The sequence below is a fragment of the Python bivittatus genome, unplaced genomic scaffold, assembly GCF_059951505.1.
Source record: "Python bivittatus isolate LINGU-HERP-01145 unplaced genomic scaffold, Pbiv_v1 ctg000480_np1212, whole genome shotgun sequence".
Taxonomy (NCBI): domain Eukaryota; kingdom Metazoa; phylum Chordata; class Lepidosauria; order Squamata; family Pythonidae; genus Python; species Python bivittatus.
Genome location: NW_028277075.1, coordinates 59421538 through 59442632, shown reverse-complemented (window position 1 = coordinate 59442632; position 21095 = coordinate 59421538). Strand labels below are relative to the sequence as shown.

The 21095-nt window shown below is 37.4% G+C and overlaps 1 protein-coding gene across 2 annotated transcripts in view; it reads left to right on the top strand.

The window, feature by feature from the left end:
• Window positions 1–15986, top strand: part of TSG101 (tumor susceptibility 101) — a 35015-nt gene extending 19029 nt beyond the window's left edge. Inside the window, exons 8-10 of one of the 2 annotated variants that reach the window (XM_007434966.3) lie at window positions 10268–10470; window positions 14360–14599; window positions 15660–15986. In XM_007434966.3, the coding sequence (XP_007435028.1) occupies window positions 10268–10470; window positions 14360–14599; window positions 15660–15749 (533 nt within the window). In that variant the 3' untranslated portion in view covers window positions 15750–15986. Of the gene's footprint in view, window positions 1–240; window positions 9331–10267; window positions 10471–14359; window positions 14600–15659 lie in introns of those variants that run through there. The other variant, XR_015797104.1, reaches the window with a different exon arrangement.
• The last annotated feature ends 5109 nt before the right edge of the window (window positions 15987–21095 follow it).

Sequence of the window (21095 nt, the reverse complement as noted above, 5' to 3'; positions counted from 1 at the left end):
ATATAATTTAGATACAACCATTTTTCTGTAAACTGCATACACCAACATATTAACAGTTTTTTGAAGTAGTATTCAAATCAAAAATTGGCCAAGTGGAAGATTCTCATGTATTTTATGTCTAATGTTTTGATTGTTTTTACATGGAGTAATACAGAATAAAACTACTCTGGGTAGAGTTTTCAGAAAGTGCTTGGACCACAAAGTTTATGAAGGATTAATGTATGTTTGTTCTCTTAATAGCAGATGGCAGAAGAAAGCAGAAACAGGTATGGATTTGTGGTCATTCTTATGTTTTCTGGGCAGAAAAACGGGCACTTGAAAGAAGCTTTGGTCCACAATTGGGAATTCGACTGGAGGATGCCAAATTACATTGGCTAGGAAAGAGTGGAATGATGTGGGATCAGTTAATACCCACCCTGCTGCATACACGACGGAGGCTAACAGATCCTGATATATTGGTGGTCCATCTAGGAGGCAATGACCTGGGGACAGCCAGGAATGTGGATATCATAAACCGAATGAAGAAAGATTTAGGACATCTTAAGCAAATATTCAAGAATAGCATTCCAGTCTGGTCTAATATTGTACCCCGGAAAGTATGGAATCAAGAGGTACCCCATAAAGTGATGGAGAAAAGCAGGAGAAGAATCAATCAGGAAATTGGCTATTTTGTGCAGTATATTGGAGGGGCTGTGATCAAACATGATTTACTTGTACCAGAATCTCCTGGATTGTTCCATCTAGATGGTGTACTCTTATCTCAGAGTGGTACAGATATCTTCAACCTGGATTTACAAAGTGCTTTGGAAACTTTGATTTGATTTTTAGTTGGAAGCAAAATGATAACCCTTTATGTATTAACAACTGTGGACACTTTGTACAAATGGAGAAAGTTGTGGACAGTGTGGTAACATTAATTTATAGACAACAGACTTAGCCTATGATATTAGTTGGGAACCGATTACTAATGCAGTTGTCTGTGGCATTGCTCTATAATCTGCAATGAATTTTTTGTTAATATGTTTAACTGTTTTGCAAATTCAGCTTGTTTTTGCATTTACTTTAATTCACTTCTTGTGTTTGTTTGAGAGAGACTGCCAAACAAATTGATTCCTTAATTGATCCCAGCATCCAGAAGTGCTCACTGAATATAGCATGATTATATCAATCTACAGTATAAGTGACAGTTTATAAAGTTATTTCATGTGAGTAGGATGGGACTAATCATCAAGTATCATCACTATTGGGGTAGTATTCAATAGTGTCATTCCATTGGCAGATACTGTTTTGCCAGTTGAATGAATTCATAATCCCTACCACCACCTCTACATGCCTTCAGATCTCCTCTAGAAGTTTGGCGAGCTCTTTTGTGTATGTTTGAGGTTCATGCACAAGGAATTGAAGGAGGGGGAAGGGAAATCCCATTATGTGAATGGAAGTCAGCTAATGTAATATTGGAATAGCCGACTATTAGCAATTTAATGTTACACTTTAGAAATTTGTAGTTTTGAAAGAGTGGAGGATTTTTTGAATATAATAGGAAGATCAGTTGAAGTTTTAGTTTCTGACCCATTGGTTTTTGAAAATTATTTTCCTAGTTAAGAATTTAAGCAATTATATTTCATGATTGTGGGTCTTATAGGCAGCGACTAGTGGCTGGTTTAAATGTAACATTTTCAACTTAACACAGCATAGTTTATTAAGCTAGGAATAAGTTTTGGTCCCACATATGCCCCCCACTTTTCTGCCCTTTGTACCAGCTTTGATCCATATCACCACGTTTATTATTACTGAGCTGGGGAACTGTGGTATAAAGTTGTTTTGTTTACTGGCCTCTTGATTAATAATATGCATTAAACCATATTCCCCTATTTTTGGCATAATGGGAAATTGGTTTAAAGAAACAGGGACTGAAGAATTGCTTCTCCATTGCATGGAGCAGTTGTTCTGGATAGAGTTCTTAGGCTTGTAAAAAGGATTTAGATGCTTCATTTACCTACTGCATGCAAAATAGTATCATATGCCTCTTAGAGCAATTATGATACTTGCAAAAAATTTTGACATTTTAAATGACAGGTTCTGCAAAAATACTGTTGCTATGGTTCTGTTAATTCTGAGTGAAAACCTTTCTAGAGATAACTAAAATGATATTTATAATTATTTCTGTCAATATTCCTGCAGAGATAGCAAAGCACTTTAGAGTTTTTGTTTGTTGTAGTTGAAGAAAATCTTTTTTTTTATTCCAAATGTATAAAGATAGATGTTCTGCTTATCCCAAAGGTATTGAACTGTTTGAAAGTATAGCTCTGCAAGAGAATGATGCCGCTTTTTGTTTTGACATCACTGAATCCCTTTCGCCTGGTAAAAGGCAAGTGATCTGCACCAGAATTTGCTTTGAAGGATTGTTCAAGAGAAGTACAATTTTAGAAGTAATTAAGGAAAATTTAAAATGCAGAGATGTTTCTTTTTTTCCAAACAACAAAAAACTGACCTGTTGTGCAATAACAATTTAGTTATTAAGGAGGAAACAATATTGTAAAACAAATCAAACAAGACTCTTTTTGTGTTTCAATACTGAACTCAGTTTACACTGCATTTATATGGCGTTATGACTTTTAATTTCCTTCAAAAGCAAGACAGAATTTAACATCAGTGGTTTATATCAATTTTTTGTCATTTCTGAAGTGAGTTCCTTACTCAAAAGGTTTCCAAGTCTGCTGAGCTTCTAGGAGAGGGATTTTGAAAGCTTCATTCAGTTCAAACTTAACTGAAAGTAGGACAGCAGGAATAGGACATAGAAGAGTGAGCTGTGGAGACTGCATCTTCTGAACATGAACTTTATGACAATTTAGAAGGAAATACTTGAGCAGATTTATTTCATGTAACTTCTCTTGAATATCACTGAGGTTTCCAGCCAGATGAGGAGAATTATACCACCTGTGGGAGGAAGTAGGACTGTGTTTAAATTTGTATGGCATGGTTCATTTTTTTCCAGTGAGGGTTTAGCAGCATAGAAAAGTTTTCAGCAGACTACCTTTTGTATATTTTCTTGTAAAAGAGCCTTTAAGCTCCAGTATTTTGTCAGGATTTATCTTTCATAACCTATTGACATTAGACATCTGTTTGAGTCATCTGATTTCTATAATTTGGAGGGTTCTGTTTTAAAAATAATAAAATATTAGCCTTTATTTTCTTGTTGTACTGTGTGATATTAGTGGGCACCTAGTACTATCATGCAACTTATTTTTCTCCAAATCCTGTTTTTCTGGTCACTAACAGTGATGTGTTGACATGGCACTTAGTCTGTTATCCGATATACCAGAAATGGTTGCATTTTCAATTATTTATGTTAGCATAAAAATAAAACAACTGTCCAGTATTTCAAAAACTGGAAGTAACACTTGATTCCAGTATTTAGTGGCCATTATTTATGGCTAAACATAATGGCTTTGATTCAAGCTTGTTTTTTTACCAGGATTTGAAAATGCCTTCCACTTGCACACTGTAGCCTCATGATTTTCATCTCCCAGTATTCATCACTGCACTCTACTTTTGTGGGTTACGTGATTGCCAAAGTGGCTTTTTGTAGGGACTCTGGAGACTGCAGAGAAGAAGAGATGGGGTTGACCTGGTTTACAAATAAGAGTATAGCTCGTATTCTTTGGACAATAACTTGTTTAAAACTATTAGAAGTAGGAACTCCACAGTCACAACTACTGAATATTTATATAATTACTTTTGGTTAATATGTATAAAATCATTGAAACAACTACAGTGTGCATTCTCTCTTTGTGAATAAGCAATACTGCCATCAATATAAGCCTTACTACTATATTTAAATATCAGTGAATAGCTTCTCTGTTCACAACCAATGGTATTCTTGATATCTCAGATTTTACTAAAACACACACATTTGGCAGATAATTACTTACAGCAATGTGTGTAGTAACATGTTTCATGGGATTTCCTTAGTGGGCATACTTCCATTGAACTCTGTAGTACAAATAGCACTATTTTAGTTTCAACTCCTGAGAACACTACTGAGAAACTAGTTGGTGCCAGTATTAATTTTTAAAGATTTCTGTGTCCTTTACATAATAGCAAATGTAATTGTTATATATTGCCCAGGTTCCAGATCTCACAGCACATGCACTTTGATATTCTACACTGGTAATGTTTCCTTGCATTGGAAGACCCTTGTACTTCATAATTTGGGAGACCAATATTGGAGATGGGATGAAAGGAAGAGACCACGTCTCAGTGATAGAGCACGTTTTCATGTTTCAAATTGTTTCAAGCTCAAAACACCTCTTTTTCCTTTAAACTGAGTTGTCTCAATCATTTTGAAAGTAGTATTTAGTACTCAAAACAGAATGCTTCAACTCTAATCAGCTGTTTTGAGCTTGGAATGCTTCCAAAATGAATGAAGTAACTGTTTCAAGCCTGAAATGGGTTGTTTTAAATTTGAAACAGTTTGTATTTGAAATGTTCTGTGTGCTACTGGTTAAGTTCTGTTACGTTTTTATTTGAAAGAGAGTGATTTGGTGGCATTCTGGGGTAGATGATGATATTTACCTGAAATGAATACTAATTTTTTCCAAATAGTTTAACTTTAAAATGTAAGGTGATGTTACATTTGCTAAGAATTTTTGGTAAATGTGGCAGGCAAGATTTTTGTTGTTGTTGTTTAGTCTTCCATTCAAGATCATCTTCCTATTAGCTAAATCCAGTAAATATTTTATATCTCCCAAATAGTTTTCTCTCTAACAGACAAGTTTTATAAATACTTCAGCTCTTCTGTACAAGTTAGGAGAAGGTAACGCTGAAGTAAAAGGATATTGCTTTTCTGAAAATACTTCCCACTAAAAGAAATATTATTGTTCCTATTTATTTTTAGCAAACAAGCAAACAAAAACTTTACTCACCATATTGCTCTACAGATCAGTTTTGTAGACTGAAAATGCTGTATATGGCAGCTACTCAGAATGTGTCTTCAAAGGCTTATGCCATTGATAGTGGCTGTTATTTTGGAGCTCTAGCTGTTCTCCCTTTCTCAAGGACCAAGAGCATTTCAAGCCAGAGCAAATTAACGAAGGGATAAATAGTGATGGGTTGGTATCAATGTTCTTTCTTTTAGATTTTTAGTATAAGAAATGTGGCTTTATTGTTCCAAGATAGTGTCAAGGCTGTTTCATTCTAAACGTGAATTAAAGACAGACTTAGTATATAGCATTCTCTAGATGTCAACAAATTGTGATATTAAACCTGTTCTGAGATTCCTATGTAGATTTATAACTTTAAATGTATTTCACTCTCTTAAATAGAATTCCTGCCAAGAGAAATCTAAGTGTAACAATTAAATCTCTTTAGGTTAAATTAACAAAATAATCTACCAGTGTTAATATTTTAAGAGAAAAAAATCTGTCCTACTGGTGACATATACTTATGTTCTATTAAATGTCAGTTTATTCAACAGCCAATTCGGTGCTGGCTGCAACTTTTCTTTATGACTTAATTGGTAGTCTGTATACTGTAAGGTCACAGTATCTTAAGGTCACTTCTGAAACCAGATTCCATATAGTAAAGGTTAAATATTTTGAGTATTCCCTGAAATAAATAGCTGTATGCCACAGTATCTTCTTAGAGGGTAGCTAATTATGGAAGAAGGAAGGAGAAAATGTTAAGACTCATATTCTTGAAAGAGTAAACCATTATTTTTTTTCCTGTTCTGAATATACAGCTTTCCTTGGTTCTTTGCACTTTCAACCCTTTTTAGATGTATAAATCTATTTTACACACACACACACACAAATTTATACACATAATTATTTTTTCTGGCCTTCAATTTGAGTTGTATGCAAGGGCGTCATAAATAAGCAGTTGTGACTAAACTCCAATTGGTTTTTGTGTTGTCAGTATAGTGAGTGCACAGTATACTGTATTTGTTCATGGTAGCTATCTTAACTAAAAGAATGACATTCTCTGATGAGAATGGTTTCTTCACCTTCCTTTGTACTCCAGGGATGGGCAGTATATGAGAGGAAAATCTGCTAGAGAAAACTCTGACATGCAAGCTAATGTTTGTTCAGGTGTAGTGCCATAGAAATAGGATGTGTAATGCAGTTGCTGGGTACAAAAAGGTACTGCGTGGGGGAGGGGGAATCAGCCATGATTAGACTATGTATTAGAACTGTGCATGCTTCAAAAATGAGTTGGAAGAGTTCTTTTGGAATGCACAGGAATAGCTATGTCTTCTCCAGACTCATGTGGAGACCTGAAAACAGATGTGCCTGCTTTGATGTGATGCTGTGGTCAGGCTCCTGCACATTCCAAAGCACTTCTTCCAAATAATAGTATGTGTGAAGCATTTTGTATTCCGTATGGCTTTTGGGTAGTTAATTTTTTTTGAATAATGAGTGCCCATCTCTTAGGATGTTTAAGAACTTCATTGCTTGGGATGTTTGGATTTATTTTGCTATCTGCCTGAAAGCATCTATGGTAGCTCTCTTTGAAACAGAAATCTGCTTGATACAGACCTTAGAGATGTACATAGTTTTTGAGAGTAGAAATTACATCCTAGATTTGCTGGTGTTTTGTGTTATCAGATATTTCCTGGCATATAGCACCTTTCCCTTGAGAGGATGAAGTCAGCTTGATATTGGGTAGCTTAACTAAGGAATGTAAAGTTGTTAAGTAATAACCTTAATTCATTCTGTTGCATTTACTGGCAAAATGTAGACATTGTACAAAGAGAGCTGTGTTAGTCTGTGATGACAAAAAATTAGGAGCATAGTAGCAACTTTTCTGACTAAAAAGTATTTATTAAAAGGCATAAGCTTTTATGAGCTGCAGCTCACTTCACAGGAACATTATATCTGTTTGTATTTATGCCAGTTTTGGTACATTTCATGAATTTTCATTCCATCTGGCTGAACTTGATGCTTCTTGTTATCAGTAGAGCCAGATCAGTTCCCAGGGAGGACCTATTAAAAGACAGAAACAGAACAGCAGAACACCACTGGTTGTTACCTACAGCTCACACCTCAAACCACTCAAATGTATTATTAGTAAGCTACAGCCAATATTCGGCAATCACACTGCATTTTCCTGGGTGGCAGGCTCATAAAGGCAACCACCCTACCTGAAGCAGATTCTCACAAGCAACAAGAAACAACAGGATAACGATGCCAACATGGGAACCAGACCATGCAACAAAAACAGATGTCTATTTTGCCCCCACTTTTATCCCAGCAGCACCATCACAGACCCCAAGAAGTACCCATAGAAGATTAAAGGCGCTTTTGCTTGCTGTTCCTCCAGTGTGATATATGCCATCATCTGCCAGCAATACCCTTCTGGATTCTACCTAGAACAAATGGGACAAACTTTGTACAAAAGAATTAACGAACACAAGTTTGCCATCAGGACTCAGAACGTCAAAGAAAGATCAGAGCATTTCAACCTCCCAGGATGCTTCATAGCTGACCTCAGAGTGACTGTTTTGGAAAAGTGTGACTAACAGCACCATCAAGCAAGAAATTGTTGAACTCACATACATCAAAATGTTCCAGGCAATCTCTGAAAGTCTCAAGAAACACAATGGGATTTTAACACATTATAATTGTTAACTGATGCTGTAATTGTAATCTGTCTCCCGTGTAACCTGCATCTGCATTACTAAGCTATCTTCCCCTCCTTTTTCCCACAACTCACCCCAATTTAAATCCTACATTAGTCTAGCAACTCTGTGCATCTAATGAAGTGAGCTGCAGCTCACAAAACCTTGTGCCTTTCAACAAAATTTGTTTTTGTTAGCAAAAATGCTAGCAAACTCCCGATTCTTTGACAGAAGGCAGGTGAATTTGAAATAAGACGACCACATACAATTTTGCATTCACTCTGTCATTTTGGGCGTAAAGTATTTGGGACAGTGGTTGAGTTTACAATGTATCACAATACTTTAAAAAACTAGAGAAATTCTATACTGCAACTTTATTTCCATCTTTATTCTAGTTGAATTGTATTTTTGGTGCCTAAGCACATTAAACATTGTAACTCCAACAAAACTTTCTTGTGTATGGAAGTGTTTTGTTGAAAAACATACATAGTTGACCTATATTGTTCTTTTCCTATACTTGTTTTCTGTGTTTCCTGTTAGTTAATCTTTTGTTTGGGAGCTTTAAGAAATTTGTTAAAACCAGTTTGGAACTCTTCATTTGCCGGTACAAATAGAATACATCTAGCAGCATGTATCAACCTCAGTTTCTCCACTTCATTTCATTCTTCAAAAATATGTGTGTCCTTTAAATATTATAGGAAAATTGTTAAACATCAAGTAATGTAAAAGTGGTGGCTTTTCATGATGATACTGGCTTTATGAGGTTTTCAGTATGTTTCCTGGCAAATGGAACATTCTACCCAATATATTGTATAAATTGTATTTTTAATACACTACATAATATTGGCATTTGGGAGGAAATTTTATTTATTAGTGGAAAATGTCTAGAATTTTTCTAAAATGTTTAGTTTAATTGATGTAACATTTGTTATGCAGAAGGATTTCTTAGTTTGGTATCAATTTTCAGAGTTCTTCGTATATGGCAGGCTTGCATATTTTCAAGACAAGAACAGAGAGATTTTAGAGAACAGTGATCAGCATGGTAGACATTCATTCAGAACCTTGACTAAACTTGATCCTAAGACTCAAAATGGAAGTATGAGAAAAAATAAGAATACTTTGGTATATGCTGAAATTAATAAATGAACTTTAAATCCATTGAAAAGAATGTAGAACTGTAGTACTGTTCAGCCATCCTTCATTAGTTTCTGAACCTGAAGACTTTATATTCATCTGCATTATACATCATTAAGACCTGAATTTAGAAATGTGAAAGCCAGAAGAAAGAACATTTTAAAATGAATCATAGCATATTCTTCAGCATCATTTGAAGTTCAAAATCTGAAGAAATTTGGATCAGAAACTGTAACCCTGAAAGTCAATTTCATCTGAAGATCAAACCAGAATAAATGAAGTTGGCAAGAAAGAGTGGAAATTACAGGATGAATAGACATTTTCAGTAATTCATTAATTTTTGCTGAGTGGACAGTTTAAAAAGATTGGTGTTGGGGATCAGCAGGTCAGGATATTACTGGAATGGACATATCAGAATGCTTCAGCAGTGGAAACAGCTTAAAAGAAACAAAAAGGACTCATAATTTTGAAAAAAGGCTTTGATTAAGAAGAAGAATGTTAATATTAAGAACATGTATGGATGGCGGCAAACTCAGACTACATATGAAACCTGGGGCACTTTGAGTTGGTGTGTTAAGGTAAAATACAATTTTTATCATAGAGTGCTGTTCCTAATTCTTGCTAGTTCTGATACTGTTGTAATATATGTAACTTAGAATGCTTTTTAAAAACACTTAATTGAAAAAATCTTTTGTAAATGATAGTAATTAAGAATGGGACATTTGTTACAAAATTTGAAATCTAAGGAAACTCCTTAGTCAATGTTGTCTGACAGGAGATGGTGGAAAAACTTTAGATTGAAATGTGCTGCATGAATTCTAGACTGAATGTTTGGGAAGAAGAATTATAATAAGGAAAATCATTTGTGCATGACAAATACCTGGCATTACATGTCAAATGATCATAATATTTGCCCTGTAGCTTTTTTATGACTAATATGGAAACAGAAGAAAATTTGTATAATAATAAAATAGTGTTTCTTTGTTTGTAGTTTATAGCTCTCTTACAAGTCTTTTTTTTTAAATAAGTAACATCAAGCAATAACTGTCAGTAAGAGTCTGAGATAGGCACATCTTGTGTTTTCGTAATAAAAATTTGAATTTATGGTGTATCCACCTACATCTGAGTAATTCAAGTGCGCTAGATGCTTATGAAGTTTTAATTTCTAAGGAAGGCCTGCTATTTTAACACCATATTTTTAAATTAATGAATACATGGAAGCCCAGTGATGCTTTTTGCTCTAAATGAAAACTCCTAGAGAATTGGTAGTGGTTTTTAAAACTTAGTTGTAAACTGTGATGAGATAAGTAAACCCATATTAAATTGGGCACAGACAAATTTATTCTTAAATACATTGAAAGTTCACAGATATACCTTCTGAAGTATGACTTTTGCACATTAGCCTGAGGTGATACTCCTTTGTTTTTCTCTTTAAAATATTTAGAGATCATGTCAAAGAGTCTGTTTGAAGACATTGACAGCAAGATTTCTGTGACTGTGAATTTTATTCTGCAGGTCCCAGCAGAGATGGCACAATTAGTGAAGATACTATTCGAGCTTCTCTTATATCAGCAGTCAGTGATAAATTAAGATGGCGAATGAAAGAAGAAATGGATCGTGCTCAGGCAGAGCTCAATGCCTTGAAGCGCACAGAAGAGGATTTGAAAAAGGGTCATCAAAAGCTTGAGGAGATGGTAACTCGCTTAGACCAAGAAGTGGTAAGCAGGATAAAAGGTTCTTTCCTGAATAACTTGGTTGTGTAAAGTGGTTACACTGGGTTTTTTTCCTTCCAGTTGCTTTTACTGCTTGTAGCACTTGACTTGCTGTCAAAGTTATCTTCATAATGGTGGGAAAGACAGATTGCAGGAAATAAGTAGAGCATATCATGTGTGTGTGGAGTCTGTACATTTCTTCTGGACTTTAAATTTTAGAGATAGAAATATAGTAACTACAATTACATCGGTGGTTATTGACAGGCTCAGTGAAAGAGAAGGACCATTAACTAAGACATCTTTATAGAAATAAAACTCTTAGTCTGGGAAGTAAAGATCCACTATGAAAGAGGTTCTTTCTTTTATACTTAAATGCTTTTCCTTTCATATTTCATCATGTAAATATATATATATTGTGGCTGCATCTGGAATACTGTTGCAGATCTTTCCTTTATTTCATGAGCAGTGATGGACAGGTTGAACCATGCCTGTGTAACACCCATGCTCTGTGAACTACACTGGTTACCAGTTTGCTTCTGGATGCAGTTCAAGATGCTGGTTGTCATCTTTAAAGTTTCTCATGGCATAGGGCCTGGCTATATGAGGAGCTATCTGTTTCTTATGGTTTCTGCCTGTCCAGTAAAACCTGACAGAGCTAACTCACTCCTAGTCCCATTGATTAAGCAATACCATCTAGCAGGACCCAAGAGGCAGGCCTTCTGTATTGTAGCACCTATCCTCTGAAACAGCATTCCTTGGAAATTCACATGACCTCCCTCCCCAATTTTTAAAGAGCTTTAAAAACATGGCTCTTCTCCTGACATTGGGTTAGGGTGACTGGGGACAGGGGGCTTCTTGTCCGCTTTTTAATCTTTCTGATTGGGGAGGGAGTTGGTTGTTGTTTCCTTTGGATAACATTATCTTTTGGGTTTTATTTTTGATTTCACTGTCTGTATATGTTAAGCTACCCAGAGTTGTTAGAATTGCATGGCCTAGAAATTTGCTTAATAAATAAATCTCAAAAAGAATATTACTGAGAGGACAGAATAGAACAGCCTTATCATTGGAGAAATCTCTTACCTTAGTAGGCAATTGCTAAGCTTCCTTCAAACATCTGTTCACCTACTGTAGGAGTTAGGCTGAAGGGTATTATATAGTCTTATTAAGCAGGTACTTTTATATATTTAAAAAGGTATTTTAAAATATGGTGAATCTTGCAAGGAAGCACATGAGGATGTGTTGATTTAAGAAGGTAAGCTGAAATCATTTTTGCTTTATAACATGCATGTAATTTACCTTGAATCTGACGCAGCAGTTTTTAATTATTTGGGGAGTTCACATGTCTAGAATGAAACAGTGTCGCCATCAAAGTGGGTAGGCCTAGGAAATTTTATGGTGGGTGGTGGGGAAGAAGTGCTACCCCTAAACAATGGACCAATCACAAAAGCGATCTGAAGTCATGACAAATATATTGAAATAATGTGAGGCAATTGTGGAAGTTGAATTTTACATTAGGATTCATTAAGAAAGGGATTGAAAATTATTTTCTTAATAACATGCTCAAATAAAAGAGTTTATGACAAAGACATACAGTGAGGCAAAAAAGTATTTAGTCAGCCACCAATTGTGCAAGTTCTCCCACTTAAAAAGATGAGAGAGGCCTGTAATTTTCATCATAGGTATACCTCAACTATGAGAGACAAAATGAGAAAAAAAGTCCAGAAAATCACATTGTCTGATTTTTAAAGAATTTATTTGAAAATCATGGTGGAAAATAAGTATTTGGTCACCTACAAACAAGCAAGATGTCTGGCTCTCACACACCTGTAACTACTTCTTTAAGAGGCTCCTCTGTCCTCCACTCGTTACCTGTAGTAATGGCACCTGTTTGACCTTGTTATCAGTATAAAAGACACCTGTCCACAACCTCAAACAGTCACACTCCAAACTCCACTATGGCCAAGACCAAAGAGCTGTCGAAGGACACCAGAAACAAAACTGTAGACCTGCACCAGGCTGGGAAGACTGAATCTGCAATAGGCAAGCAGCTTGGTGTGAAGAAATCAACTGTGGGAGCAATAATTAGAAAATGGAAGACATACAAGACCACTGATAATCTCCCTCGATCTGGGGCTCCACGCAAGATCTCACCCCGTGGGGTCAAAATGATCACAAGAATGGTGAGCAAAAATCCCAGAACCACATGGGGGGACCTAGTGAATGACCTGCAGAGAGCTGGGACCAAAGTAACAAAGGCTACCATCAGTAACACATTATGCTACCAGGGACTCAAATCCTGCAGTGCCAAACGTGTCCCCCTGCTTAAGCCAGTACATGTCCGGGCCGGTCTGAAGTTTGCTAGAGAGCATTTGGATGATCCAGAAGAGGATTGGGAGAATGTCATATGGTCAGATGAAACCAAAGTAGAACGTTTTGGTCTAAACTCAACTCCTCGTGTTTGGAGGAGAGAGAATGCTGAGTTGCATCCAAAGAACACCATACCTACTGTGAAGCATGGGGGTGGAAACATCATGCTTTGGGGCTGTTTTTCTGCAAAGGGACCAGGACGACTGATCCGTGTAAAGGAAAGAATGAATGGGGCCATGTATCGTGAGATTTTGAGTGAACACCTCCTTTCATCAGCAAGGGCATTGAAGATGAAACGTGGCTGGGTCTTTCAGCATGATAACGATCCCAAACGCACCACCCGGGCAACGAAGGAGTGGCTTCGTAAGAAGCATTTCAAGGTCCTGGAGTGGCTTAGCCAGTCTCCAGATCTCAACCCCATGGAAAACCTTTGGAGGGAGTTGAAAGTCCGTGTTGCCCAGCGACAGCCCCAAAACATCACTGCTCTAGAGGAAATCTGCATGGAGGAATGGGCCAAAATACCAGCAACAGTGTGTGAAAACCTTGTGAAGACTTACAGAAAACGTTTGACCTCTGTCATTGCCAACAAAGGATATATAACAAAGTATTGAGATGAACTTTTGATATTGACCAAATACTTATTTTCCACCATGATTTGCAAATAAATTCTTTAAAAATCAGACAATGTGATTTTCTGGATTTTTTCCCCCATTTTGTCTCTCATAGTTGAGGTATACCTATGATGAAAATTACAGGCCTCTCTCATCTTTTTAAGTGGGAGAACTTGCACAATTGGTGGCTGACTAAATACTTTTTTGCCCCACTGTATAAAGTTATGATGCCATTGAGAAAGAGATAATCAGCGTTTCCTTCACTCATTTATATATTGTACTTGAACCTAGAGTAATCTAGGGTAAATTAATGATAAAAGATTCAAAGTAGATGTAGTATATAGTTAAGATTATCAGTGGCAAAAAATCATGATAATTATAAGACATTTTTAGGAATAGAGACAGTGTGCATGTGGCTATCAGCCACTATTGAATCAGAGGAAAATGGCTGTTGTAGGAAATGCAGGATTTCATTCAATTCTGGTAGGTCTGCTCTTACATTCCTTAGGCTATTTTGCATTTGTATGTGACAGCCAGTGGTTAAAAGCACCAGGCTAGAAACTGGGAGAGTTCTAGTTCTGCCTTAGGCATAAAGACCACTGGGTGACTGGGTTAGTTACTCTGTATCAGCCCTGGGAAAAAGGCAATGGCAAACCAATGCCCAAAATGTTGCCAAGAAAACTGCCAGGCAGTTGTCAAGAGTGAAGAGTGAACTTGTCCAGGCAGTTGCCAAGAGTGAAGACTGACTCAAAGGAACAACAAAAAAGTGTAATACTCAGCAGCAAAAGGTGAAATTTAGAGTGTTAATTTTAAATGGATATGAAGACATTTTAAAACAAGTTTATCTATCTATCTATCTATCTATCTATCTATCTATCTATCTATCTATCTATCTATCTATCTATCTATCTATCTAGGCTGAAGTTGACAAAAACATTGATCTCCTGAAAAAGAAAGATGAAGAGCTAAGTTCTGCCTTGGAAAAAATGGAAAGTCAGTCAGAAAATAATGACATAGATGAAGTTATTGTTCCTACTGCACCACTTTATAAACAAATATTGAACTTGTATGCTGAGGAAAATGCCATTGAAGATACCATCTTTTACCTGGGTGAAGCACTGAGACGTGGGGTTATAGACCTTGATATCTTTCTCAAGGTAGTTTTAATGAAATATCCAAATGAACATACTGCTGGAGCAATGGTTTAACTTGTCCACCTCAGTTCTGAACTTTAATGCTATTTAGTAAATGTGATACACAAGAGAGGGTGCACAATTTTCTTTTCCTGATCTAACATCATATGCAGATTGTTCAGATTGTAATCCTGCTACTTTTGAATGAAATACTTAGTATCCATGTATAACAATGAAATTCCGGAGAGGTGTGAGATCTCATGAGTCTGACTTGGCTGTTGGTGTCTCGTACTAAATTTTGTTGAATAAAATAAAAGCTCTCTCAACAGTGAGATCTATTGAGAGAAGAAACCTGGAATCACCAAAGCAAAATCAGTAGGGTTCTTTGTAGTTTACTCATACATGCTTCATAAAAAAGTATCTTTTGTTTCTTTGGCTATTATCTCTGATGAGCAAAACTATACATTTTGTATAGTTTGTAACAGTCAATTAAAGACTGGGAAATAATAGATTTAGGCACCTTTATATACATTTCCCAATTAGTGTTGTGTAGTGTAGAATTAGGACTACAACTTCCAAAATTCTCTGATAACATAACCAGTCATAATCCCTGCTTCATTAAACTAATACATTCCAAATTGGTATTTGAAAATACTGTGTATTATATAAAAATGGCCCACATTTACATGACTGTGACCCTGTAGAGTTAGTGCCTTAGAATATTCTCCCATTTCTGCTCATTAGAGCAGCTGCCTGTTGATTTTATGGCTCTATTAGTATGTAGTTGATAATTTAAAATTCCTTTTAGTAAAAACCTCAACATATCATTGTGCAGAGCTAAGCCTCCTGAAAATATGGGGAAGTAAACTTAAAACCCATTGGGGAAAGTACTAAAAATCAGTTTGGTAAGTGCTTTTTCTTACTGTACATTTTATTTTGACAAGTTCTTTTCAAAATCAAATTCTGGACTTGTAGTTCTAAATATTTTTTTTCAATAATGGAGTAATTGATGATCTCAGATAAGTCTATATCATTTTTGCTTTATTATGCTCATACAATTTATCCCGCACCTGTTTCTTTTCAGCATGTCCGTCTCTTGTCTCGCAAGCAATTCCAACTGAGGGCGCTTATGCAGAAAGCAAGAAAGACTGCAGGACTCAGTGATCTGTACTAATCAGCGGCAATGGAAATAAGGCCAAATGGTCATATTCTGAGTTTTCCTTTTAATATGTAGGTGGAAAAAAATAAGTTATTACATCATTCAATTGTAAGATATTTTGAATGAATAATATATATTTTTCTTTCTCTTCTTTTTGGTAAGGACTAGCTTTTATGAATGCACTTTCAATTTTCTGTAAACCTTTTGCATTGGTGGACTGATGGCTAAATAAAATCCATTGCATAACCCCTCTTTTCTTGTGCTACAGACATTTGTGCAGTGAACACGTCTTTGTTTTCATTTAACATCTGCAGAATACGGTTGGAAATGTCTGTGTACTTCTAAGATTAATTTATAATAAAAGCATAGAAGATAGCTGGAGGCTGAGATAAAATGTGTTTTATATTATTTAAAACTTGTTTTACGATCTGATCCTTTGCATACTTTTCAGAGAAATAAACCCAATTACGTTCAGTGGACGTTTCCTAACATTAAAAAGACACATTATCACTTCTCCCTTATCAGCCATAAATTAATATGCTCATTGTTAAATCACCTGTTCTTTTTGATTAGAGTCATTCTGTAAGATGTCTCTTAAGATATGCCATTAATTTGATGAATTAATAACACCATTTGAGGATGGTCATTAGTTTAAATTACTTTAAAGGAGAGCTATAATCAAATAAACCAATGAAGGATAGGTTCATTAATTGTTAGCTCTGCTTGATCTGTGAGGTAGTATTCCTATGCAACAGGATTTCTCCTACTTGCTTTGATTCTCCTGTATTCATCATGGACATCTAAATCCTCTGGAACTGATTTTGTAAGAGGGAGAGTTCATTTTCTTGTCTGATCACACTCCTTGCTCTGAAGATGTATTTTATTTATTTATTTGTTCAATTTATATAGCTGTCCATCTCACATATGTGACTCTGGGCAGCCCACAAAGTTAAAACATACCAAAAAATAACTAAAATCATACAATAAAAACCATTAAAACACATTGTTAACAATAAAAATTATTAAAACCATGAAAAACATAATCTCTGAGAGTGCGATCTAACTTACTAACAATATAGCCATTTAGCAGGCTCCATCCCACTACTATCAGATCCCCAAGGATGACGGCACAGCCATGTCTTCGTGCTCTTCCTAAAGGCCAGAATGGTTGGGGCCAGTCTAAGTTCCAGGTGAATGATGGCCCAAATGGTGGGCATCATGCAGAAAAGGCTCTCTTCCTGGGTCCCACCAGATGACATTCCTTAGTAGATGGGACCCTTAACGTGCCTCTCCTGGATCTGATGGGATAGGTAGATGTAACCAGGGAGATGATGTGTATTTCTGTAAAGATTCGTTTATGCAGCTTGTTTCTCAAAATCTGCCTTCCTATCATCTGAATACACTGTTCCATGCACTGCACTTCAAAAAAATGGAGAACTGGTTCTGGGCTTTTGATATAACATTCTTTTAAATATTTGAAGAGTGTTGTTATATTTCCCCATCAGACTTTTTTTCCACAGGCAAAACTCTCACAATCTCATTTCATAGGACTGGAAATTTAGTTTCTAGTTTGAGCATTTTACATTTGTTTGTTTGTTTATTTATGGAGAAATGTTGTCAAAGTCATAACAGTGCTGAAAAAGTAGGTTTACAACCAGTCCTCAAGCTTGCAGCTGTCACAGCGTCCCTGCAGTCATCTGATTACAATTCAGGTGCTTTGCAACTGGCATACATTTACGATGGTTGCAGTGTCCCATGGTCATGTGATCACTATTTGTGATCTTCACAGCTGGCTTCCGAAAAGCAAAGTCAATGGGAAAGCTGGCAGGAAGTTGCAAGTTGCAGTCACTTGACGTCATGCTTAACTATCTGTGGTGATTCACTTAACAACCATAGCAGAACTGACGTAAATCTGGCATGGTGACATGACATTTTGCTTAACAACCGTGTCACTTAGTGATGGAGTTGCCACCCCTGCTGCAGTCAATAAGTGAGGACTACCGGTATAAATCAGGCAAAAAGCAGAATTAAAGTAATACCATAACTGAGGCACCATATGATGGACTGCCCACATGCCATAGTGCTGAGACTTATCTAACATTCCAGCCCACCATCTGGAGGAAAAGCCAGGTCTTCACCACCTTCTGGAAGCCAAGAGAGTTGGGGCCCTCTGGATCTGAGGGGGGAGGCTATTCCATAGTGCAGGCACCATGACAGAGAAGGCATGACACTTTGGACTCACAAAATGATGTTTAATAGAGTTCAGCCGCCTTGTTGGATCTAGTGGGATGGGCAGAGACCCTTGGAGATAGGCAGTCCTGCAAGTAACCTGGACCTTTGCCATATAGGGCTTTAAAGGTGATAACCGGCACCCTGAATTGTACTCAGAAGCACATTGGGAACCAGGGTGGCTCTTGCAAGAGTGGAGTAACCAGGTCAAAACTTGTGCCCCAAACTGTACATACCACTGCATCCTGGATCTGGACCCTCACAACCTCCAGGCACTGGGTGATCACCTCAGCAACATCACTTGTCTGGCCAGGGATGCAGATGTATAATTATCAACAGCATACTGATATTTCACCCTGTTTTGGCAAGTGACCGTCCCCAGCAATTCCATAATAGATGTTAAATAGAAGTGGGGAAAGAACTGAGACCTGAGGCACCCTGTGTAAGAGGGGCTTATGGCTACATCTCTTCCCTCCATGATGCTGACTGGAACTGGGCCTAGAGAAAGAAGAACCAATACTACACTCCTAAACCCCTAAGCTGGTCCAGAAGGATATCATGATTGATGGTATTAAAAGCTGACGAGATCCAGGAGAGCACAGGTGGATGTACCGCCTCCATCCTGAATCCTCCCGAGGTCATCCATAAGTGCAATCTATGCCATCCTGGTACCATAACCTGGCATGAATCCAGAATGAAAAGGGTCCAGATAATCCACTTTCTCCAGGGGCCTTTGAAGCTGTGCACCTGCCACCTTCTCAACAAAAAGGGAAGGTTGCAGACTGGATGGCAATTACTCAGTACTGTTACATCCAAGGATGGTCCTTTGAGGAGAGGACGGACCACTACTCCTTCAAGGCAGGATGAACCACTCCTTCCTGCAAAGAAGCATTCACCACTGCTTGGACCCAACTATATACCACCTCATGAGAGGCCTTGACCAACCAGGAGGGACATGAATTAAAAAAAAACTGGTGGCAGAATTCAGAGTGCCAAGAACCCTGCCCACTTCCACAGGACCAACCAGCCGAAATTCTACCCAGATAACCAGGCAAGATGGCACCTCAGTCACTTCCATAGGTCCTGCCCAGCTGGATTCCAACTTTGAGCAGATCTCAGCACCTTTATCTGATGAATGCCTAGAACAATCCTCACAGCAGCCCACCAAGGGCTCTCCAGGCCCTCATTACCAAGAAAGATCATCCCAAATAAGGCTGGAGCAGCTGGCTGGCTATCAGCAGATACCATAAGAATGGAGAATTAAGCCTACTTTGCCACTTGTATTGCCACAAGATAAGTCCTAAGAAAAGCTCTTACCTGTGCTCATATTTATTCTTTGTCTTCCTCTAGTGGTGTTTTAAGCATGTCTTCTTTAATCTTCTGGAGTTCCAGGAAGCTATATGGGATTCAGAGTCAGAGAATTCACACATCCTGCTCATTCCAAGCTGTGACTAAGGCCTTGGCCCAGACCATGCACTAGAGCTTTGGGAACCATCCCAATTTCCTCCCACTGGGTCTTAATTCACACAATCCAGCCTTCTAGCTTACTTGGAGTGGCCTCAATATTCCTTTTGGAAACCATTATGCTGGTCTCAAGAGCTGAAATTCACAGACAATCATATGTACCATGCATCGTAGGAGTCAAAATCAAGAAGGTTCCAAAGCTGAATTACAGGTAAGTAGTTTTTGCTTGTTTTTAATAGTAGCAGTCTTAAATAATGTCCTCCTGGAAAAACAGACTGTTTCCAAGGTTTGAAAACTCTATTTTTAGGCAACCTCCCCTCCCCCACGCTACATTTTGCCCTCCTAGAATCTCACAGATAGAAGTTTCTTAAAATGAATGTATTGATGTATTGGGATTTATAGGACTGTTGTTGACACAGGTCATTATGGTGATGTGTAGATTCTGGGCGTGCCTATATAGCCTCTTTTGTATTTGTAAATATTGATGGCTGTATCCACATTCCACCGTTCACAGCAACACTCTTTAAGTTCAGCTTTGAACTCTTCACCTATGAATGTATTGTATAGGTCCATGTTACATAGGTATTCTTCAGATCATGCTACTTTATGGACTGCAGCAGCAGGCGAATTCTGTTGAATCTCAAATCCTTGCCTATATTTAGAAAATACCAGGACTGCCTCTGTAAGGAAGGTATTGTTTTGTCTTCCGGTTGAGACCATGTATATAGAAAACGTCCATTTAACTAGTGGAAAATATTTCTCAACCAATTCTAAGCAAGCAGCAAGAACCAAAGCTTTTTCTTCTCTCTGCTTCAAGCAAACATGGATTAGCATACTCAGTCAAAACTTGTGAGTTCCTTTCTACTGAAACCAGGAACACTGCTAAGCTTATTTACTATATGGGTTTATACTTTCTCCTGAATTGCCAGATTTTTAACCGATACTTTTCTTTTTTCTCACTAGTACTTAAGCAGAAGGAGCTTTCCACTGATAATCTTCTGTTTATTTAATACTTCAACCAGATTGAAACTGGATGGGGAGGGCATTGTAGCTGCTACTTCTTAGAGCATTTGATAGCACCAGCCATGGTTCTTTTGGACAGCTTCACAGAGTATCTTAAGAGTTGCTTTTATAATAGTACTGGTCCTTCCTATTGAGCCATGCGGCACCAAGGATTATTTTTGGGCACCTATGCTGTTGAGCAGCATGGCAAGAGGATTTTTTCTTGTCTTCCACACTGTTCAACATGTACATGAAACTACTGCAGGTCATCAATATGCTCCTTGATTTTCAGTTGTAGCATGGTTAAGTTACTCCCCTTCTAGAGTAAGTAACTGTTATGCCATGGTTACACCCTATGTTTACATCCCATGTTGAGGATTGTAGCATCCTTTATCCACAAAGCAATGAGGCTTCTATCCAATCCCAGCATTAAAAAATCTGCATTGGTTCAAATTTCTTATAGGACTCAATTTAAGGTGTTGGTATTACCGCCGAAGCCCTAAACATCTTAGGGCCTCACAAGAGCCTTTGCTGTCTCAGAGAACCATCTTCTTGGCATGCAGGAAGTGGCCTTTTCAGGTAATGCTTCTGGGCAATGGATATATTCGGTCCGCACCCCTGGCATTTAGAAAGGATCACCCCTTCCACCAAGTTTTCAATTTTAAC